The sequence below is a fragment of the Tursiops truncatus genome, chromosome 18 (assembly GCF_011762595.2).
Source record: "Tursiops truncatus isolate mTurTru1 chromosome 18, mTurTru1.mat.Y, whole genome shotgun sequence".
NCBI lineage: Eukaryota > Metazoa > Chordata > Mammalia > Artiodactyla > Delphinidae > Tursiops > Tursiops truncatus.
The window spans coordinates 69,005,966-69,030,200 of NC_047051.1; the positions used below are offsets into that span (position 1 = coordinate 69,005,966).

At 39.0% G+C, this 24,235-nt stretch overlaps 1 protein-coding gene across 2 annotated transcripts in view; it reads right to left on the reverse strand.

Moving 5' to 3' along the window:
- FGF14 (fibroblast growth factor 14) overlaps positions 1-24,235 on the reverse strand; it is a 322,262-nt gene that overhangs the window by 121,895 nt on the left and 176,132 nt on the right. For both annotated transcript variants that reach the window (XM_073795397.1, XM_019921045.3), the window contains exon 2: positions 294-404. In XM_073795397.1, coding sequence (XP_073651498.1) covers positions 294-345 — 52 coding nt within the window. In that variant the 5' untranslated portion in view covers positions 346-404. The remainder of the gene's footprint in view (positions 1-293; positions 405-24,235) is intronic.

Sequence of the window (24,235 nt, forward strand, 5' to 3'; positions counted from 1 at the left end):
TTTGATGATAATGAGATTAAAGTAACAATAATGCTGGATATGACAACTGTTTGGAAAAAAAACCTGAAAAGATTAACTAATACGTCTCTTAAAATGACAGGTTTCTTTTGTGGCTCTATGAATATTTCCAGCCATGTGGTCCAAGTAAAATTGTCAATGGCATTCTATTGTGTAACATTTGTAAAAATGAATGAACATAACCCAATATTTGCAAGTGTATTTTTAAAAGTCATTTAAGTAGCAGTGTATCTTCTACCAATTGTGTTCACTGGTGGCCTGAGGTTGTCACTTACTAGAATTAGTGCTGTCATCCTTGGTTCCATCGAGAGCTCCATCGGGGTGCATTTGCAAGTAGTAGCCTTGCCTGCAATATAACCTGGTCACTATACCCTTGAGCTGGGGATCTGAAAGGCAAACATAGTGGTCATAAGCCTCACAATGTGTCACAATTGAATTTCTTTTTTCTTTTCTGTTTCTTTTCTTTCTTTTTCAGAAGTAAGAGGGTATTTTATGGACATAGCACCTTTTATTTTATGTTTCCCAGATGTCTCTGTATTTCTCAAACCTGGAAGATGCTAATCACAGAAGGTGAAGAAACTGCAGTCATCAGCTGAAGCTAATAGGTCATTTTATGAAACTGATATGTGTGTATTTAAATGGTTGGTTACTTAAAAGATTAAACTACTTAATCTGTTAGTTTAGTTATTAGTTAAGTCCTACACTAACTAGCTTAATGGTTTAAACTAATATGATTCAGAATGGCAGGACAAGAGTTGTGCAAACTTCTGGCTTTAAGAAACCTTGTTAAAGGCTTCTTAACCTTGTTAAAGACTTCTTTAACAAGAAACATTGTTAAAGGCTTTTTACTTAATTTGACAAGGAATTCCAAAATGTGAAAAAGCTGTATTAAAAAAAAGTCACACTAACATTTGGTACACATTCTTAGAAAAAGCCCTGATATGGAGGGTGTTTCTTTGATGTCTAAATGGTCACCCTAACTTGCACAGAAACATCTGTGTACTTATGTGTGATCCATAGGAAAATGTGTAAATCAACTTCTGAACTCAGGGCAAGACACAATAACAAACGTAAGCTCTCTGGCCATAATCTAGACAAATTAGATGATAATTAAAAAGATAATCCTATATAACTTATACAACTAAAAAGGACAGTAAAATTGTACAATATGGCTTTTGATTCTTGGCCCAAATGGCTTGAGGTTGAGGGCAGTGGAAGTTTATTAAAACCAAAAGGGGACAGATACACCAGAAATACATCTACACGTGGAACAACTCCTACAGAACGCTGGCAGAAGACCTCAGACCTCCCAAAACGCAAGAAACCCCTCACGTACCTGGTTAGGGCAAAAGAAAAAAATAAACAGAGACGAAAGGATAGGGACGGGTCCTGCACCAGCGTGAGGGAGCTGTGAAGGAGGAAAAGTGTCCACACACTAGGAAGCCCCTTCGCGGTCGCAGACTGCAGGTGGCCGAGTGGGGGAGCTTCGGGGCCGCAGAGGAGAGCACAGCAACAGGTGTGCGGAGGGCAAAGCGGTGAGATTCCAGCACAGAGGATCAGGGCCGACCGGCACTCACCAGCCGAGAGGCTTGTCTGCTCACCCGCCGGGGCGGGTGGGGCTGGGAACTGAGGCTCCGGCTTCAGTCGGAGCGCCGGGAGAGGACTGGGGTTGGCGGCGCGAACACAGCCTGCAGGGCGTGAGTGCACCGCGGCTAGCCGGGAGGGAGTCCGGGGAAAAGTCTGGACCTGCCGAAGAGGCAAGAGACTTTTTCTTCCCTCTTTATTTCCTGGTGCGCGAGGAGAGGGGATTAAGAACGCTGCTTAAAGGAGCTCCAGAGACGGGCGCGAGCCGCGGCTAAAAGTGCGGACCCCAGAGACGGGCATGAGACGCTAAGGCTGCTGCTGCCGCCACCAAGAAGCCTGTGTGCGAGCACAGGTCACTATCCACACCCCCTCCCGGGGAGCCTGTGCAGCCTGCCACTGCCACGGTCCCGTGATCCAGGGGCAACTCCCCCGGGAGAACGCACTGCGCGCGTCACGCCGGCGCGACGTCACGCCGGCGCGACGTCACTGCGGCCTCTGCCGCCGCAGGCCCGCCCCGCACTCCGTGCCCCTCCCTCACCCCCCTGCCTGAGTGAGCCAGAGCCCCCGAGTCAGCGGCTCCTTTAACCCCTTCCTGTCTGAGCAAAGAACAGACGCCCTCCGGCGACCTACACGCACAGGTGGGGCCGAATCCAAAGCTGAACCCCTGGGAGCTGTGAGAAGAAGAGAAAGGGAAATCTCCCCCAGCAGCCACAGAAGCAGCGGATTAAAGCTCCACAATCAACTTGATGTCCCCTGCATCTGTGGAATACATGAATACACAACGAATCATGCCAAATTAAGAAGCCGTGTGGATGAAAGGCTCTTGGTGCTGCAGCCAGGAGTTAGTGCTGTGCCTCTGAGGTGGGAGAGCCAACTTCAGGACACTGGTCCACAAGAGGCCTCCCAGCTGCACATAATATCAAACGGCGAAAATCTCCCAGAGATCTCCATCTCAACGCCAGCACCCAGCTTCACTCAACGACCAGCAAGCTACAGTGATGGACATCCTATGCCAAACAACTAGCAAGACAGGAACACAATCGCACCCATTAGCAGAGAGGCTGCCCAAAATCATAATAAGCCTACAGACACCCCAAAGCACACCACCAGACGTGGACCTGCCCACCAGAAAGACAAGATCCAGCCTCATCCACCAGAACACAGGCACTAGTCCCCTCCACCAGGAAGCCTACACAACCCACTGAACCAACCTTAGCCACTGGGGACAGACACCAAAAACAACAGGAACTACGAACCTTCAGCCTGCAAAAAGGAGACCCCAAACACAGTAAGATAAGCAAAATGAAAAGACAGAAGAACACACAGCAGATGAAGAAGCAAGATAAAAACCCACCAGACCTAACAAATGAAGAGGAAATAGGCAGTCTACCTGAAAAATAATTCAGAATAATGAGAGTAAAGATGATCCAAAATCTTGGAAATAGAATAGACAAAATGCAAGAAACATTTAACAAGGACCTAGAAGAACTAAAGATGAAACAAATAATGATGAACACCACAATAAATGAAATGAAAAATACTCTAGATGGGATCGATAGCAGAATAACTGAGGCAGAAGAATGGATAAGTGACCTGGAAGATAAAATAGTGGAAATAACTACTGCAGAGCAGAATAAAGAAAAAAGAATGAAAAGAACTGAGGACAGTCTCAGAGACCTCTGGGACAACATTAAATGCACCAACATTCGAATTATAGGGGTTCCAGAAGAAAAAGAGAAACAGAAAGGGACTGGGAAAATATTTGAAGAGATTATAGTTGAAAACTTCCCTAATATGGGAAAGGAAATAGTTAAATCAAGTCCAGGAAGCACAGAGAGTCCCATACAGGATAAATCCAAGGAGAAATACGCCAAGACACATATTAATCAAACAGTCAAAAATTAAATACAAAGAAAGCATATTAAAAGCAGCAAGGGAAAAACAACAAATAACACACAAGGGAATCCCCATAAGGTTAACAGCTGATCTTTCAGCAGAAACTCTGCAAGCCAGAAAGGAGTGGCAGGACATATTGAAAGTGATGAAGGAGAAAAACCTGCAACCAAGATTACTCTACCCAGCAAGGATCTCATTCAGATTTGACGGAGAAATTAAAACCTTTACAGACAAGCAAAAGCTGAGAGAGTTCAGCACCACCAAACCAGCTCTACAACAACTGCTAAAGGAACTTCTCTAGGCAAGAAACACAAAAGAAGGAAAAGACCTACAATAACGAACCCAAAACAATTAAGAAAATGGGAATGGGAACATACATATCAATAATTACCTTAAATGTAAATGGACTAAATGCTCCCACCAAAAGACACAGAGTGGCTGAATGGATACAAAAACAAGATCCATATATTTGCTGTCTACAAGAGACCCACTTCAGACCTAGAGACACATACAGACTGAAAGTAAGGGGATGGAAAAAGGTATTTCATGCAAATGGAAACCAAAAGAAAGCTGGAGTAGCAAGTCTCGTATCAGACAAAATAGACTTTAAAATAAAGACTATTAGAAGAGACAAAGAAGGACACTACATAATGATCAAGGGATTGATCCAAGAAGAAGATATAACCACCGCAAATATTTATGCACCCAACATACGAGTACCTCAATACATAAGGCAAATACTAACAGTCATAAAAGGGGAAATCAACAGTAACACATTCATAGTAGGGGACTTTAACACCCCACTTTCAACAATGGACAGATGATCCAAAATGAAAATAAATAAGGAAACACAAGCTTTAAATGATACATTAAACAAGATGGACTTAATTGATATTTATAGCACAGTCCATCCAAAAACAACAGAATACACATTTTCCTCAAGTGCTCATGGAACATTCTCCAGGATAGATCATATCTTGGGTCACAAATCAAGCCTTGGTAAATTTAAGAAAATTGAAATTGTATCAAGTATCTTTTCCGACCACAACGCTATGAGACTAGATATCAATTACAGGAAAAGATCTGTAAAAAATACAAACACATGGAGGCTAAACAATACATTACTTAATAACGAAGTGATCACTGAAGAAATCAAAGAGGAAATGAAAAACTACTTAGAAACAAGTGACAATGGAGACACGACGATTCAAAATCTATGGGATGCAGCAAAAGCAGTTCTAAGAGGGAAGTTTATAGCAATACAATCCTACCTTAAGAAACAGGAAACATCTTGAATAAACAACCTAACCTTGCACCTAAAGCAATTAGAGAAAGAAGAACAAAAAAACCCCGAAGTAGCAAAAGGAAAGAAATCATAAAAATCAGATCAGAAATAAATGAAAAAGAAATGAAAGAAACGATAGCAAAGATCAATAAAAGTAAAAGCTGGTTCTTTGAAAGGATAAACAAAATTGATAAACCATTAGCCAGACTCATCAAGAAAAAAAGGGAGAAGACTGAAATCAATAGAATTAGAAATGAAAAAGGAGAAGTAACAACTGACACTGCAGAAATACAAAAGATCATGAGAGATTACTACAAGCAACTCTGTGCCAATAAAAGGACAACCTGGAAGAAATGGGCAAATTCTTAGAAAGGCACAACCTGCCAAGACTGAATCAGGAAGAAATAGAAAATATGAACAGACCAATCACAAGCACTGAAATTGACTGTGATTAAAAATCTTCCAACAAGCAAAAGCCCAGGACCAGATGGCTTCACAGGCGAATTCTATCAAACATTTAGAGAAGAGCTAACACCTATCCTTCTCAAACTCTTCCAAAATATAGCAGAGGGAGGAACACTCCCCAACTCATTCTACGAGGCCACCATCACCCTGATACCAAAACCAGACAAGGATGTCACAAAGAAAGAAAACCACAGGCCAATATCACTGATGAACATAGATGCAAAAATCCTCAACAAAATACTAGCAAACAGAATCCAACAGCACATTAAACGTATCATACACCATGATCAAGTGGGGTTTATTCCAGGAATGCAAGGATCTTCAATATATGCAAATCAATCAACGTGATACACCATATTAACAAATTGAAGGAGAAAAACCATATGATCATCTCAATAGATGCAGAGAAAGCTTTTGAGAAAATTCAACACCCATTTATGATAAAAACCCTGCAGAAAGTAGGCATAGAGGGAACTTTCCTCAACATAATAAAGGCCATATATGACAAACCCACAGCCAACATCATCCTCAATGGTGAAAAACTGAAAGCATTTCCACTAAGATCAGGAACAAGACAAGGTTGCCCACTCTCACCACTCTTATTCAACATAGTTTTGGAGGTTTTAGCCACAGCAATCAGAGAAGAAAAGGAAATAAAAGGAATCCAAATCGGAAAAGAAGTAAAGCTGTCACTGTTTGCAGATGACATGACACTATACATAGAGAATCCTAAAGATGCTACCAGAAAACTACTAGAGCTAATCAATGAATTTGGTAAAGTAGCAGGATACAAAATTAATGCACAGAAATCTCTGGCATTCCTATACACTAATGATGAAAAATCTGAAGGTGAAATCAAGGAAACACTCCCATTTACCATTGCAACAAATAGAATAAAATATCTAGGAATAAACCTACCTAAGGAGACAAAAGACCTGTATGCAGAAAATTATAAGACACTGATGAAAGAAATTAAAGATGATAAAAATAGATGGAGAGATATACCATGTTCTTGGATTGGAAGAATCAACATTGTGAAAATGACTCTACTACCCAAAGCAATCTACAGATTCAAGGCAATCCCTATCAAACTACCACTGGCATTTTTCACAAAACTAGAACAAAAAATTTCACAATTTGTATGGAAACACAAAAGACCCTGAATAGCCAAAGCAATCTTGAGAACGAAAAACGGAGCTGGAGGAATCAGGCTTCCTGACTTCAGACTATACTACAAAGCTACAGTAATCAAGACAGTATGGTACTGGCACAAAAACAGAAATATAGATCAATGGAACAGGATAGAAAGCCCAGAGATAAACCCACGCACATATGGTCACCTTATCTTTGATAAAGGAGGCAGGAATGTACAGTGGAGAAAGGACAGCCTCTTCAATAAGTGGTGCTGGGAAAACTGGACAGCTACATGTAAAAGTATGAGATTAGATCACTCCCTAACACCATACAGAGAAATAAGCTCAAAATGGATTAAAGACCTAAATGTAAGTCCAGAAACTATCAAACTCTTAGAGGAAAACATAGGCAGGACACTCTATGACATAAATCACAGCAAGGTCCTTTTTGACCCACCTCCTAGAGAAATGGAAATAAAAACAAAAATAAACAAATGGGACCTAATGAAACTTAAAAGCTTTTGCGCAGCAAAGGAAACCATAAATAAGAGCAAAAGACAACCCTCAGAATGGGAGAAAATATTTGCAAATGAAGCAACTGACAAAGGATTAATCTCCAAAATTTATAAGCAGCTCATGCAGCTTAATAACAAAAAAACAAACAACCCAATCCAAAAATGGGCAGAAGACCTAAATAGACATTTCTCCAAAGAAGATATACAGACTGCCAACAAACACATGAAAGAATGCTCAACATCACTAATCATTAGAGAAATGCAAATCAAAACTACAATGAGATATCATCTCACACCAGTCAGAATGGCCATCATCAAAAAATCTAGAAACAATAAATGCTGGAGAGAGTGTGGAGAAAAGGGAACCCTCTTACACTGTTGGTGGGAATGTAAATTGATACAGCCACTGTGGAGAACAGTATGGAGGTTCCTTAAAAAACTACAAATAGAACTACCATATGACCCAGCAATCCCACTACTGGGCATATACCCTGAGAAAACCATAATTCAAAAAGAGTCATGTACCAAAATGTTCATTGCAGCTCTATTTACAATAGCCCAGAGATGGAAATAACCTAAGTGTCCATCATCGGATGAATGGATAAAGAAGATGTGGCACATATATACAATGGAATATTACTCTGCCATAAAAGGAAACGAAATTGAGCTATTTGTAATGAGGTGGCTAGACCTAGAGTCTGTCATACAGAGTGAAGTAAGTCAGAAAGAGAGAGACAAATACCGTATGCTAACACATATATATGGAATTTAAGAAAAAAAATGTCATGAAAAACCTAGGGGTGAAACAGGAATAAAGACACAGACTTACTAGAGAATGGACTTGTGGCTATGGGGAGGGGGAAGGGTAAACTGACAAAGCGAGAGAGAGGCCTGGACATATATACACTACCAAACGTAAGGTAGATAGCTAGTGGGAAGCAGCCGCATAGCACAGGGAGATCAGCTCGGTGCTTTGTGACCGCCTGGAGGGGTGGGATAGGGAGGGTGGGAGGGAGGGAGACGCAAGCGGCAAGAGATATGGGAACATATGTATATATATAACTGATTCATTTTGTTGTGAATCTGAAACTAACATACCATTGTAAAGCAATTATACTCCAATAAAGATGTAAAAAAAAAAAAACAAAAACAAAAGGGAAGTTAGATGGTAACATACTTCTCATTAGATGATTCATCTAAAAGATAGCCAGTCTAGTGATCCGATGCTTCACAAAGAGCCAATTGTACCTTTGAAAATAAACATTTGCATGTGGCTTTTCAAAGGCCATCCTCATGTCATGACTAGATTTGATGGGGGGCATCAGAATCCCCGCCATGGCAACTGGCATCTCTCCACAACCCCTGAATAGGACATGCAAATGCGATCATGCTGTCAAAACAGGAGGATATTACAGAATGATGAAACAGAGCATCTTGTAATCAATCATAAAATGATGGACTTCAAACAGCTGAAAACACACAAAAAAAGCCACATGCAAAAACAAACATAAAAAGCTATTCAAAACAGAATATCCTCAGCCTTATGTTTAGTTCTCAAGAAATTAGAAAGTGAGAGCATCTGTTTCTATGTATATCTGAATTTGAAAAATGACCCCATGGTACACAGATTTTCTTCAAAGATACTGTGATATTGAAGAAAACCTGGAAAATAATACATGAAAATCACAGCATTCATGTGATCAAGCATGTTAGAATACAGGTGTTTTTGGAAGAGCAGGATTTTGAAAAGAAACATCTACGTGATTATTAGGATTGTGTCATGTATGTTCCTTACTCTGTAGTATATAATTTTAAAAATCACATAATTCTAAGATGTGCATTAGTGGAAAAAATTACTCTTGTGCCTTAATCTGCCCATCATCCAATAAGACTTGGCTGGGCTACTGACCCTTTAAGTACTGAGGACTTTTCCTAGTTTTGCTGCATCATATTTTTGCTTGTCACTGAAAATAGGTAGCACAGAAAAGGAAGGGAACAAAGGCGCGGACAAGGGTAGGGATTCTTAGTTGCCATGAAAACATATAGAGCATTTTAGAGATTGACAGTTTTTCTGCAAAACCTTTATGTTCTGGATCACTTATTTTTAGTGATCCTATATCGTAGCAACTATATCTTCTGCACTTGAATTAAGTACATCAGGCAAGGCAGTGAGAAGACCCATAACCCCCGCAAAGTCCCTTTCACACGTACACAGCGAGAGCCCTTCTCTTTTGTTTTTTGTATTAAAAAAAGATAAGAGAGAACAAACATTGGAGAGGATGTAGAGAAAAGGGGACCTTTGTGCATTGCTGGTGGCGATGTAAAATAGGTGCAGTCCCAGTGGAAAACAGGATGGAGGTTCCTCAAAAAATAGAAAATAGAAATATGATCCATTTGATCCAGGAATCTCACTTCTGGGTGTACATGCAAAGGCAGTGAAATCAGGATCTCAAAGAGATGTCTGCACCCCCATGTTCACTGAGGCATTGTTCACAGTGGCCAAAGCATGGAAACAACCTAAGTGTCTATCAATAGATGAAGGGATAAAAAAAATATGTGGTGTAGATACACAATGGAATATTATTCAGCCATAAAAGAGAAGGAAATCCTGCCATTTGTGACAACAGAAGCGAACCTGAAGGACATGAGGTTAAGGGCCTAATTTGTCATCATCACACCTCATGTCTGATACGAAAGTACCAGCGAAACATGAAATTGTGTTTTTGAGTTCTTATTTAATTTTAAGACAAGAAAAACCAAATTGATTTCTATTTACATAGTTTCACGTTATTTGTTTGTTTTAGAAACCGTAATAACATCGACTGTGTTCTTCTCAGGTGCCAGGATTGACTCATTGAATTTTCACCACAACTTACTTAATAGGAAGCCCATTTTGATGATGAGAAAGTGAAGACACAGAACAATGAATTAATTTGACAAAGAACATATGACTAATAAGTGCAAAGCTGGGGTTGACATGATCCTGCCCACTTAGCTACTAAATCATGTGGCCTGTAAAAATCGAACAATCGAATTAAACATCTTAAAAACTTAAAATACAAACTCATCTGCTTTTTTAAACTAGGTTCTCGAAGGTAATCTCTAGCTGTGTCTAACCCCTAACCCTGCATACTTGGAGCTGAATCTATAATATAAAGCAATAACATAAAGTTAGAAATGACCAAATTTCTTGAAAATCTCTTCTAAGATCTGCCCTACTTTGCCATTGGCCACATTTCCAATAAATCTCTACCCATAAAACCCTCACCAAAATTATAAATTTAATAATGTATACATTTAAATTCCTACAGTATCATTTTCACTTTAATTCCCTCATCTCCACCAACTTCAGCCAGAAGTCAACTTCTGACATGACACTGATGTTAACAGTGTCAACCCCCTAAGACCAACACCACGCTTGCCTTTTTTATTCCACCTAATGGGTTGTCCAATTCCTACAGATGCTGTCTTCAAAATCTCCTTCACTCTTTTCCCTTTTTCTATTTTCACCGCCAGCAGCAGTTCAGCCCCTAGTGGCCTCTCCTAGGTGGTCTTAAAACCTGCAGTATGCCTGTTCCAATCCATCAGATGAGGAAATATGTAGCCACTCTCCAATACCCGCTGAATTACTCACACCCTGCAGCAGTGGGGCACCATCCTATCTGCCCAACCTTGGTTTCTACTGTTCCCACGCCATCCTCAGTGCATAGCCCAACCTGGGTCACTGTGGGCTGCCTACAAAGATCCCATAATCTCCCACCTTTATCCTGTTCCCTTAACCTTACGTGTCTCAAATACATCCACTTCCCTAGAGATGCTCCCCTGCGCACCTGTGCACACAACCCCACGTGCACATGACTTTGCCTAATTACTCCTTTTTCTTCTTCCCAAGTTTGACTCCATCAATACTTCCTTTGGGGCACTTGCCTGACACCTCGGAAGACGTCAGACTCCTCTTTGGAATGCTTTTATGGCAGCATTCTTTATAGGTGTAACATTTTGTAAACATCAAAATGATTTCACTTTGAAATATTATTAATACATTAAAAGATAGAGAAAGCAACACAACCTACATCCATGCACCCACCGAGATTAAACAGACGTTAACATTCTGCTCTATAATTCATAACTTTAATTCCACGTTTATTTGTGCACTTGTATCACTGATGTCTGTCTCCAACCTGGACTGTAAGTTTCATAAGGAAAACTGAAATGTACTATATTGCTCACCATGGCATTTCCTGGGTCTAGATAAATGAGAGCTATGCAATGTATATTTCTTGAATGAATATTGACAAAGGTGTAGTTTTCCAGTAATTTCATATTGCAGGTAAAAGTGAAAACTGGAACAACAACATGACAACTAAGACACAAATCACAGAAAAGCCTTAAAAATGTCCACAACTTTTGATCAGGTAATTGTACTTTCTGCACTTCTAACCCCAAAATAAATCCTCAGCATGGTATAAAGTTTTGTGTAACAACATATGTATATATAACACGATCATGACTATGTAAAAAATACTATCCATAGAGAAAATGGGGGAGGATGTGCCAAAATGTTAAATATAACTCTATTTTGATGGTTATTGGAATATTTATCTTTCAATATTTTATTATTTGCAAAATATCCTATCATGATGGCATGCTAATTTTATAATGCAAATGCAGAAATTTTAATAAATCTATTAATGCCTTTGAGAAAGAATGAGTTAAAATAGCATTTTCTACCTACTTGCAAATAATATTGGATACATATATGCAAGTAAACTAAACACCTATTACTGTTGTAGATTAACTGGTTGCCCCAACTTTTCAAGAATTCCACTTAATATTTTCTCTTTGCACATAATCACATGTCCATAAAACCTTTACTGTGATCCTTATTTATATAACTGGCCATTGTGCAATGTGGCCATTTATAGCTTAAAGTCAGTCTTTCAAATAATTCAAACAAACAAAAAAACCTTTTCTCCCTAAGCCTAAAGTATACAACCAAATAATCACAGCAAAAACAAAACAAAACAATTTTACTGACAAAACAACTGCATCAGTTATGTGCGGTCACACAAAGGTATGACTAATCTTCTGGATCTACTGTGAATAGAAGGCTCTAACCCTTCATTTTCTCGCTCTACTTCAATACAAGTCTCAACTTCAGTCTAATATGTGCTGGACAGATAACTTACATGTATTATTTGATGACTCTGTGAGAGAAAAGTTGACAAAGAAGGACCAAGAAAATCTCACATAACTGCCGGAATGGATAGGACCCAGACTGTGCAGCAATTTAAAGCAACAGCGTCCAAAGTGGAGGGCCTCTCCTGGCCAAGGGGACAGTGCACCGCAGTGTATGAAGACCCAGTATTAGAACTTACTATTTTATTATCTCCAAAAATGAGAAAGAACTTAAGCTTCACTAATACTTAACATGAATTGACATCAGTGTCTTCAGAGTCACATGTCACATTAGGTCCTTGAAGTACCTGAGGCAGGTGGGGCATCCCATAATGCTGAGGGGCTGGCCCAGTGACCCTGGCTCTCAGTCACTGTTCCCAATGAATGCTTTACAGTATGGTGAAATTTATGTGCTCCTGGTTAAGCGGGCTTATAAGTTATATTATTTAGTTTAACTAAAGTTAGGATAGTGTAGGGGAAAAAAATCCCAGAGGTAGTATGGATCAAAGGTGATACAAAAAAACAAAAAAGCAAGCAAAAGCTTAACATGAAGAAAATAACAAAGATGACATATCTTCTACATGGATTATGTGGTTAAAAATAAGCATGGAAATAAGTATCAAAACAATGATAATCTATTCAAATCTCACATGAAGTCAGCCAAAAGATTTTAAAAATGTTTAGAAGACGATCTGAAATACATCTACTGTGATAAGAATGGAACCTCACCCTAAATGAATATTATGCCTTAGGATATAAAAGAATGGAAATATTGCTTGTGTGAAACAAACTTATATTGAGGTGCATGTTCACATTTTTCTTTAAACTAATGGGATAAGAAGGTTTGGTGACAAAGTGCTACAAAATCAATGATCTTATTTGCAATACCAATATAGCCCAAACTCCTACAACTTGGACTCTCAATAATTGAAGGATGAATAAAAATATCTGAAGTCCCACACCTATATTTTGTTAGCCATATAAAAAATGCAAAATATTTTCCAACTTATAAAATTGTTAGAGTTCTTTATTCTCTTTTAAAATACTTCTGCATTCAGAATATCTACTCTGCTTAAGAAAATATGAAAACTTAGCCTGTCTTAATTATCCTTTTCCTTTTGTTTTGTCTTTCATATTTACTGTGCCTGCACATTTTACTAAAAATGTTCTGAGGATACTCCTTGAGTGAAACTCTAACTATGCTCTCTGATATTAATTAAAATAGAAATAATGAAAGCTAATGTGCATGTATATCAAGGGAAAAAAAAGATGTTTCATAATATATTAGCCTCAACACTTAGAACTGAGAGGAATGCAAATCAGTCCAACTGTCTTCAGGTACAGGGGAAAAAATACCCAACATTTTTAATTAAAACAATCACTTTCTCAGAAGTGGGTTCATTTAAATCAATCACTGTCACAAATTATTTTAATAAAATGTACAGACTGACAAAAGAGAAATCAGGATAACTCTTAGAATAATGTATACATAATGTAAATCATTAGTTAAACTGAAAAATGTACAATATGGCATGGATTTTTATATGGCAAATACATAAATGTATATACACACATACTATGTTTATTTACACATAAATCTCAGTACTAATTATAAGCATAGGTTCTTTTTTTTAACATCTTTATTGGAATATAATTGCTTTACAATGGTGTGTTAGTTTCTGCTGTATAACAAAGTGAATCAGCTATACGTATACATATATCCCCATATCCCCTCTCTCTTGCGTCTCCCTCCCACCCTCCCTATCCCACCCCTCTAGGTGGCCACACAGCACCGAGCTGATCTCCCTGTGCTATGCAGCTGCTTCCCACTAGCTATCTGTTTTTCATTTGGTAGTGTATATATGTCAGTGCCACTCTCTCACTTCATCCCAGTTTACCCTTCCCCCTCCCCGTGTCTTCAAGTCCACTCTCTGTCAGCGTAGGTTCTTAAATGTCACTCCTCTATTAGCTATGGGAAATCATGTATTTTTTTAACAGGGTAGAAAGAAATTTTTGGAATATATATTTTTGTGGTAGCTCTAATTAGATTTTGGCACTCCTAGTAAGAGAAAATAGTATTGTGAATAATTTATCCAGTCATAAATTATCATATAGTCCAATCATAAAAATAAACCACGCCTAGGAACTCTTCTAAAGAGCTGAAAAAAAGGGTGAGACAAGGGCACTAAGGAAAATGATAAGTAAAACTAAAGGTGTGAAAATATGCTATCTCTTTCTGTTAATTTCTGAGAATGTCATTCAATTTCCTTCCTGCACTGACCCCATGCTACCTCCAGAGCCTCATGCCTCTGGGAACCTTGTTTCAGCCATTTCAGAACTGTTGCTGAATCCACCACCCCAATCCAATGCATTATCATGTCTACTGAATTTTAACTGCAGATTCTACAGCCTACAATAGCCTCTCCACCTTTGCCTACCCGATCCTTTGCCCGGAGGTACTAGGGATACAATCTGGCCTAAAAGTACAGTTCTTGCTCTCAAAGAGCTTGCTGTCTATTGAAGGGAGAAGAAGAGAACCTGTAATATGATTTTATGCCAATGAATCATGAGTTAAATTACTGGGTTTACATGTCTATCTGCCTGAAAATAAATTATAAATCTTTTGATAATTTGCATCATTATTATTCAAAATAGACTGTCACTAGGCTTTACAGAGAACAGCTGCTCAACAAATATTTATTGAACTGAATTCACATTCTGTCTGTTTTTTAAAATCTATATATGTTTTAAATGGAATTAAAAGCAAAATGCATTTTTGTATCTTACTTAAGAATTAGAGGAGCAGAGTATACTTGAGATAAAGATAAATGTGGGTTTTGAAAGGGAAAGATCAAAAAATTTTAAACTTATTTTCCGAAAGTTATTTTGGCCAAAAAATTCCCTCTAGGTAAAATATATTAAGAAAACAGTAGTGGGTAAAGCCTCTTCCTGGGGAAATGTCTGAGAAGATCATTACAGGAAGGCAAGCAGTGAAGATCCTGTTTAATATTTGACCCTAAGCTTCAAGGAGCAGACAGACCTTGAGCAGACCTAGGTATCTTGGGATTCCTGGTGCAGCACTGAACTTTTCAAATATTCAGGGTCTATAAGCTCCAGAAAGAAGCCTATCTTTGAAGCTCACTGAGAAAAGCACCCCATTCCAATGCTATTCAAAATCTTAGCAGTAGGGCTTCCCTGGTGGCGCAGTGGTTGAGAGTCCGCCTGCCGATGCAGGGGACGCGGGTTCATGCCCCGGTCTGGGAGGATCCCACATGCCGCGGAGCGGCTGGCCCGTGAGCCATGGCCGCTGGGCCTGCGCGTCCGGAGCCTGTGCTCTGCAACGGGAGAGGCCACAGCAGTGAGAGGCCCGCGTACCACAAAAATGAAACAAAAAAAAGAAGAAAAAATCTTAGCAATATAGTTGCAGTAAGCACATATTACTAAATATGTTAAATTGCCAGAATATTCCATGCTCACTTAGCCAGTGTCTCAATATTTAATAACAACCTTCTTTCTATTTCTTATTACTGGATTATTTTTAAATAAGAAAACCACTACGGCAAAAACTGCTGCAGACCTCCTTTGGAATGACAGATTCTGAAAGCAAACTGTAGCATCTTGAAACACTCACAGGTTCTTTTTTTTTTTTTTTTTAACTTTTATTTATTTATTTATTTACACAGCAGGCTCTTATTGGTTATCTATTTTATACATATTAGTGTATATATGTCAATCCCAATCTCCCAATTCATCCCACCAACAACACCACCCCCGCCACTTTCCCCCCCTTGGTGTCCGTACGTTTGTTCTCTACTTCTGTGTCTCAATTTCTGCCCTGCAAACTGTTTCATCTGTACCATTTTTCTAGGTTCCACATATATGTGTTAATATACGATATTTGTTTTTCTCTTTCTGACTTACTTCACTCTGTATGACAGTCTCTAGGTCCATCCATGACTCTACAATGACCCAGTTTCACCCCTTTTTATGACTAATATTCCATTGTATATATGTACAACATCTTTATCCATTTGTCTGTCGATGGGCATTTAGGTTGCTTCCACGACCTGGCTATTGTAAATAGTGCTGCAATGAACATTGCGGTGCATGTGTTGTTTTGAATATGGTTTTCTCTGGGTATATGCCCAGTAGTGGGATTGCTGGGTCATATGGTAATTCTGTTTTTAGTTCTTCAAGGAACCTCCATACTGTTCTCCACAGTGGCTGTATTAATTTACATTCTCACCAACAGTGCAAGAGGGCTCCCTTTTCTCCACACCCTCGCCAGCATTTCTTGTTTGTAGATTTTCTGATGATGCCAATTCTAACTGGTGTGAGGTGATACCTAATTGTAGTTCGGATTTGCATTTCTCTTATAATTAGTGATGTTGAGCAGCTTTTCATGTGCCTCTTGTCCATCTGTATGTCTTCTTTGGAGAAATGTCTATTTAGGTCTTCTGCCCATTTTTTGATTGGATTGTTCGTTTTTTTAATATTGATCTGCATGAGCTGTTTATATATTTTGGAGATTAATCCTTTGTCCGTTGATTCGTTTGGAAATAGTTTCTCCTATTCTGAGGGTTGGCTTTTGTCTTGTTTATGATTTCCTTTGCTGTGCAAAAGCTTTTAAGTTTCAATGGGTCCATTTGTTTATTTTTGTTTTTATTTCCATTACTCTTAGGAAGTGGGTCAGAAAGGATCTTGCTGTGATTTATGTCAAAGAGTGCTCTTCCTGTGTTTTCCTCTAAGAGTTTTACAGTGTCTGGTCTTACATTTAAGTCTTTAATCATTTTGGAGTTTATTTTTACGTATGGTGTTAGGGAGTGTTCTAATTTCATTCTTTTACATGTAGCTATCCAGTTTTCCCAGCACATTTATTGAAGAGGCTGTCTTTTCTCCATTGTATATCCTTCCCTCCTTTGTCATAGATAAGTTGACCATAGGTGCATGGGTTTATCTCTAGGCTTTCTATCCTGTTCCATTGATCTATATTTCTCTTTTTGTGCCACTACCATATTGTCTTGATTACTGTACCTTTGTAGTATAGCCTGAAGTCAGGGAGCCTGATTCCTCCAGCTCCATTTTTCTTTCTCAAGATTGCTTTGGCTATTTGGGGTCTTTCGTGTTTCCATACAAATTGTGAAATTTTTTGTTCTACTTCTGTGAAAAATGCCATTGGTAGTTTGACAGGGATTGCATTGAATGTGTAGACTGCTTTGGGTAGTATAGTCATTTTCACAATGTTGATTCTTCCAATCCAAGAACATGGTATATCTCTCCAACAGTTTGTATCATCTTTAATTTCTTTCATCAGTGTCTTATAATTTTCTGCATAAAGGTCTTTTGTCTCCATAGGTAGGTTTATTCCTAGGTATTTTATTCTTTTTGTTGCCATGGTAAATGGGAGTGTTTTCTTAATTTCACTTTCAGATTTTTCATCATTAGTGTATAGGAATGCAAGAGATTTCTGTGCATTACTTTTGCACCCTGCAACTTTACCAAATTCCTTTATTAGCTCTAGTAATTTTCTGGTGGAATCTTTAGGATTCTCTATGTATAGTATCATGTCATCTGCAAACAGTGACACTTCTACTTCTTTTCCAATTTGTATTCTTTTCTTTTTCTTCTCTGATTGCCGTGCCTAGGACTTCCAAAACTGTGTTGAATAATAGTGGCGAGAGTGGACATCCTTGTTTTGTTCCTGATCTTAGAGGAAATGCTTTCAGTTATTCACCATTGAGAGCGATGTTTGCTGAGGGCTTGTCATATATGGCCTTTGTTATGTTGAGGTAGGTTCCCTCTATGCCAACTTTCTGGAGAGTTTTTATCATAAATGGGTATTGAATTTTGTCAAAAGCTTTTTCTGCATCTACTGAGATGATCATATGGTTTTTATTCTTCAATTTGTTAATATGGCATATCACACTGATAGATTTGTGTATATTGAAGAACCTTGCATCCCTGGGATAAGTCCCACTTGATCATGGTGTATGATCCTTGTAATTTGTTGTTAGATTCTGTTTGCTAGTATTTTGTTGAGGATTTTTGCATCTATATTCATCAGTTATATTGGTCTGTAATTTTCTTTTTTTGTAGTATCTCTGTCTGGTTTTAGTATCAGGGTGATGGTGGCCTCGTAGAATGAGTTTGGGAGAGTTTCTCCTCTGCAGTTTTTTGGAAGAGTTTGAGAAGGATGAGTGTTAGCTATTCTCTAAATATTTGATAGAATTCACCTGTGAAGCCATCTGGTCCTGGATTTTTGTTTGCTGGAAGATTTTTAATCACAGTTTCAATTTCATTACTTGTGATTGCTCTGTTCATATTCTCTGTTTCTTCCTGGTTCAGTCTGGAAGGTTATACCTAACTAAGAATTTGTCCATTTCTTTCAGGCTGTCCATTTTATTGGCATAGAGTTGCTTGTAGTATTCTCTTAGGATGCTTTGTATTTTTGTGGTGTCCATTGTAACCTCTCCTTTTTCATTTCTAATTTTGTTGATTTGAGTCCTCTCCCTGTTTTTCTTGATGAGTCTGGCTAAAGGTTTATCAGTTTTGTTTATCTTCTCAAAGAACAAGCTTTTAGATTTATTGATCTTTGCTAATGTTTTCTTTGTTTCTATTTCATTTATTTCTGCTCTGATCTGTATGATTTATTTCCTTCTACTAACTTTGGGTTTTGTTTGTTCTTCTTTCTCTAGTTCTTTTAGATGTAAGGTTAGATTGTTTATTTGATATTTTTCTTGTTTCTTGAGGTAGGCTTGTATAGCTATAAACTTCCCTCTTAGAACTGCTTTCGCTGCATCCCATAGGTTTTGGATCATCATGTTTTCATTGTCATTTGTCTCTAGGTAGTTTTTGATTTCCTCTTTGATTTCTTCAGTGATCTCTTGGTTATTTAGTAACGTATTGTTTAGCCTCCATGTGTTTGTGTTTTTTACATTTTTTCCCTGTAATTTATTTCTAATCTCATAGCACTGTGGTCAGAAAAGAAGCTTGATGTGATTTCAATTTTCTTAAATTTACTGAGGCTTGATCTGTGATCCAAGATGTGATTTATCCTGGAGAATGTTCCATGCACACTTGAGAAGAAAGTGTAATCTGTTGTTTTCGGATGGCATGTCCTATAAATATCAATTAAATGTATCTGGTCTATTATGTCATTTAAAGCTTGTGTTTCCTTATTAATTTTCTGTCTGGATGATCTGTCCATTGGTGTACGTGAGGTGTTAAAGTCCCTCACTATTACTGTATTACTGTTGATTTCCTCTTTTATAGCCATTAGCATTTGCCTTATGTATTGAGGTGTCCCTATGTTGGGTGAATTTATAATTGTTATATCTTCTTCTTGGATTGATCCCTTGATCATTAGGTAGTGTCCTTCCTTGTCTCTTGTAACATGCTTTATTTTAAAGTCTATTTTATCTGATTTGAGTATTGCTACTCCAGCTTTCTTTTGATTTCCATTTGCATGGAATATCTTTTTCCATCCCCTCACTTTCAGTCTGTATGTGTCCCTAGGTCTGAAGTGGGTTTCTTGTAGACAGCATATAGATGGGTCTTGTTTTTGTGTCCATTCAGGGATCCTGTGTCTTTTGGTTGTAGCATTTAATCCATTCACATTTAAGGTGATTATCGATAAGTATGTTCCTATTACCATTTTCTCAATTGTTTTGGGATTGTTTTTGTAGGTCCTTTTCTTCTCTTGTGTTTCCCACTTACAGAATTTCCTTTAGCATTTGTTGTAGAGCTGGCTTGGTGATGCTGAATTCTCTTAGCTTTTGCTTGTCTGTAAAGCTTGTGATTTCTCCATTGAATCTGAATGAGATCCTTGCTGGGTAGAGTAATCTTGGTTGTAAGTTCTTCCCTTTCATCACTTTAAGCATATCATGCCACTCCCTTCTGGCTTGTACAGTTTCTGCTGAGAAATCAGCTGTTAACCTTATGGGAGTTCCCTTGTATGTTATTTGTCATTTTTTCATTGTTGCTTTCAATAACTTTGTTTGTCTTTAATTTTTGTCAGTTTGATTACTATGTGTCTCGGCGTTTTTCTCCTTGGGTTCATCCTGCCTGGGACTCTCTGCACTTCCTGGACTTGGGTGGTTGTTTCCTTTCCCATGTTAGGGAAGTTTTCTACTATAATCTCTTCAAATATTTTCTCAGGTCCTTTCTCTCTCTCTTCTCCTTCTGGGACCCCTATAATACGAATGTTGGTGCATTTAATGTTGTCCCAGAGGTCTCTTAGGCTGTCTTCTTTTCATTCATTTTTCTTTATTCTGTTCTGTGGCAGTGAATTCCACCATTCTGTCTTCCAGGTCACTTATCCGTTCTTCTGCCTCAGTTATTCTGCTATTGATTGCTTTTAGTGTATTTTTCATTTCAGCTATTGTAGTGTTCATCTCTGTTTGTTTGTTCTTTAATTCTTCTAAGTCTTTGTTAAACATTTCTTGCATCTTCTTGATCTTTGCCTCCATTCTTTTTCTGAGGTCCTGGATCATCTTCACTATCATTATTCTGAATTCTTTTTCTGGATGGTTGCCTATCTCTACTTCATTTAGTTTTTTTCCTGGGGTTTTATCTTGTTCCTTTATCTGGTACATGGCCCTCTTTTTTTTTTTTTTTTTTTTTGTCTATCTTTCTTTGAATGTGGCTTTTGTTCTGCAGGCTGCAGAACTGTAGCTCTTCTTGCTTCTGCTGTCTGCCCTCTGGTGGATCTGAAACACTCACAAGTTCTCTGTTTAACTTCTGATACCTTGTTACAGTAAAGACACACACACACACACACACACACACACACACACACACACACACACACACACACACACCACCCCCCCCCCCCACCGGGAAGTCAATGTGGAAGTTCCATGAAGGATGATGTAGAATATGGTCTGGAACTTAGAGTTCAACTGTGACCAGATCGGTATACACTGAAAACCCAAACCTTCTGCATATTTTATCACAAGAAGTGGTGCCTCTCCACCATTTTTAATTAAGGCTTAAAATGAATGGCAGTTTATAACAACTTTTTCAAAGAAGCCTTAACAGCACATCAGCCACTAAAGTTTGAGAATATAGCTACAGGAATATATCATTTCACATGGGAAAATAAGAGGAGAAATCCTTCCTATGTTCTGTTTAGGAGTGTTTTCAAAAGCCAAGATATTTAGCCAGCATTTCTTGAACATGTACTCTGCCCCAGACTCTTTGCTGAGCTGAGAGGAATCTATAGCCAAAGCAGATTACTCTCAATTATCCCCAGCATTGGCAAACCAACATATGATGTGAGTCCTGAAATAATGAGGCTGCAGGAACAGAAAGGTTATTCCAACACCAATTATAACAATAGTAAGAATAACAACTATCATTTGCTGAGCATATACTTTGGGCCAGGAGCTACTCTAAGTGCTCTACCTATATTAACTCATTTAATCTCATGGCAACTTTTTGAGGTAGGTGGCATTCTTAGTCTCACTTTACACAAGAGGAAACTGAGGCACAAGGTGGTATGTGACTTGCCCAAGAGAACACAGCAAGGAAATGATGGAGCTGGTACTGAAACCACTGGAGTCTGGCCTCCTAGCCTGTTCCTGTACACTGAGCCCTGCTCTGGTTGAGGACCCAAGTGTACTCAGACCACACAGAGGTCACAGTGACTTGCTGAAGGCACACAATGAGGGGACACTGATGGCTTAGAGCTCAGTGACTGACACAGTGAACAAAGAATGTTTAATCTGAAAAAGGCAAAAATCAGTCATTTTCCAATATTTGTCAATCTGTCATGAAAACAGTGGAATTTATTTGGAAGACAGAAGTAGGACAAATAAGTAGAGGGAAGCCTAGATTGAATGCCCTTAAATAAGGACTGTGATTGTCATATCTTTGGTCACTACTATATTCCAGGTGCCTAGAACAGTGCCTGTCATATAGTGGGTGCTCAATAAATACATGATTAGTATATGAATAAATTAATCAATAAAGATGGAGAAGTTCCCAACACTCTTAGCTGTCCAGTGAAAGAGAGAACCAACTCTCCTACAAAGTGATGGGTTCCCTGGCCCTGACAGTGTCAAGAAGAGGTTGGATGTTCATCTATTAAGGGAATTGGGAAGAGAATGCTGCTGTGCATGCTCTAATTTCAAGCTTGCTTTTAAAAGAAAATCATTTAACTGAAGATACAAATCAAATAAGAGAAAAACTCAAAATTTATTTTTAAAAGAGTGGAAGTCCAGTACCGTTTGAAAGGACAGGTTTGGAACCACTGCCCTCCCCGCATACAATGAATAAGGCAAGCACTGCCCTTTCCTCTCCCTACAGGTTGGGCCAAAAGCAATCAGGAAGTGAGGAAGAGTAGGCACTTGTGAGGGGGCAGGAAGGAGACAAGGAAACTACTTCTTACTAACTTGTTGAAGAAAATCAGACAAGCCTTGCTTATTAGAGCACAAGGTAGAAAGCGGAAATCTATAGCGGTGGAAAGGTTGAGAATGTTTGCATACCTCATGAAGCAAACTGTGGGGTGTGGAGCTGTAGACAAGCCAGGCATTTTTCTTTTTAATTGAAGTATAGTTGATTTACAGTGCTGTGATAGTTTCAGGTGTACAGCAAAGTGATGATACTTTTCCATTATAGGTTATTACAAGATACTGAACGTGTGCTGTGGTATATAGTAGGTCCCTGTTGTTTACCAAGCCACGCATGTTTTAAAGGGAGTTTGACCTACTCAATTCTGGGAGGAAATCTGCACTAGCTTATGTATTCAATTTTCATTTTTTTTATTTGAATTTTCTTTAAGTTCTACTTTAACTCTTTCACAAATTCAGAGTCAGAATGTGCTAATTTAATAAATGATCTCACAGTTTGGACATGTTTTCGGGGTGCCAGGTGGGCAGGAGGAAGAGAAGTGGGGAGCTGGTTGAGAGTCATAGCCTCCTTCCACCTCCCGCATCTCTTCCAAGTGCACACTTGAGTCTTAAGTCTTGATTTCCTTTGCTTAAATTGGATTTGGGGTTTGCAGCTTTGCCATCAGATCCATACTTTTAATTTCTAAAAAAGAGAAATAAAACCGCTGGGAAAGGCACTACTCAGAGAGCGTATTTTAGCACAGCTCCTTTAGAAATGGCACAGAGAATGACTTATTGGCTCATCCCCACGGGTTCTGCACCCTCACATCTACTCGCCTGCTCTCTTCGGGGCATAAAGTTCCTCTTCACCCAGAAGCCTTTCTGACCTGTACCTGACTTGCTACGGCCCCTGAAAGAAATCACAGTGTGCTGGAGAAGAACCAGAGAAGTAGAGTAGCCGGGAGCCACAAAGGAGGACACGATCTGGAAGGTTTGCAGTCACACCTCAGTGAGCCTGGTTTCAGGTAACAAAGAATAGCGCAAACAAAACGAAAAGCCAAGTTTGAAATCACTGCACTCAGAAACACCACTTAAGCACGTGCCTGCCCATGCCTGTTCCTTTTTTTTTACTTTTATAATTTCGTACAGAATAGAAATTCCAACGTGGTTACTAATTTTTAAATCCTGGTTCAGTCTTTCAGCACACAGGTATGGAAACAAATGAAAAAGTCTTCATTTCATTCCAACTCTGTACAAAAGACAGTGTTAAGACCCAAATCTACTAGAAAGTTTAAGGTGTCTTCTTCCTTAAAGAATTTACAGCTTTATGTGGACGTCAAGGTAGCTTAGACAGAAACAGATCAACAATAATTAAAGACTTGGGGACCTCCCTGGTGGCGCATTGGTTAAGAATCCGCCTGCCAACGCAGGCGACACGGGTTCGAGCCCTGGTCTGGGAAGATCCCACATGCCGCGGAGCAACTAAGCCCGCGAGCCACAACTACCGAGCCCACGCACTGCAACTACTGACGCCCGTGCGCCTAGAGCCCGTGCTCTGCAGCAAGAGAAGCCGCCGCAATGAGCTGCCCGCGCACCGCAGCGAAGAGTAGCCCCCGCTCGCCGCAACTAGAGAAAGCCCGCGTGCAGCAACGAAGACCCAACGCAGCCAAAAGTAAATACATAAAATAAATAAATTTATTAAAAAAAATAAAAGACTTAATATTCATTTATAAATGCCACTGGCCAAAGAAGATGGCCATCCTTGATAACTAGCTGAAAAATGTGTGGTGGAGACATACACACTAAGAGCTGTCCTTCTAATCCACATGG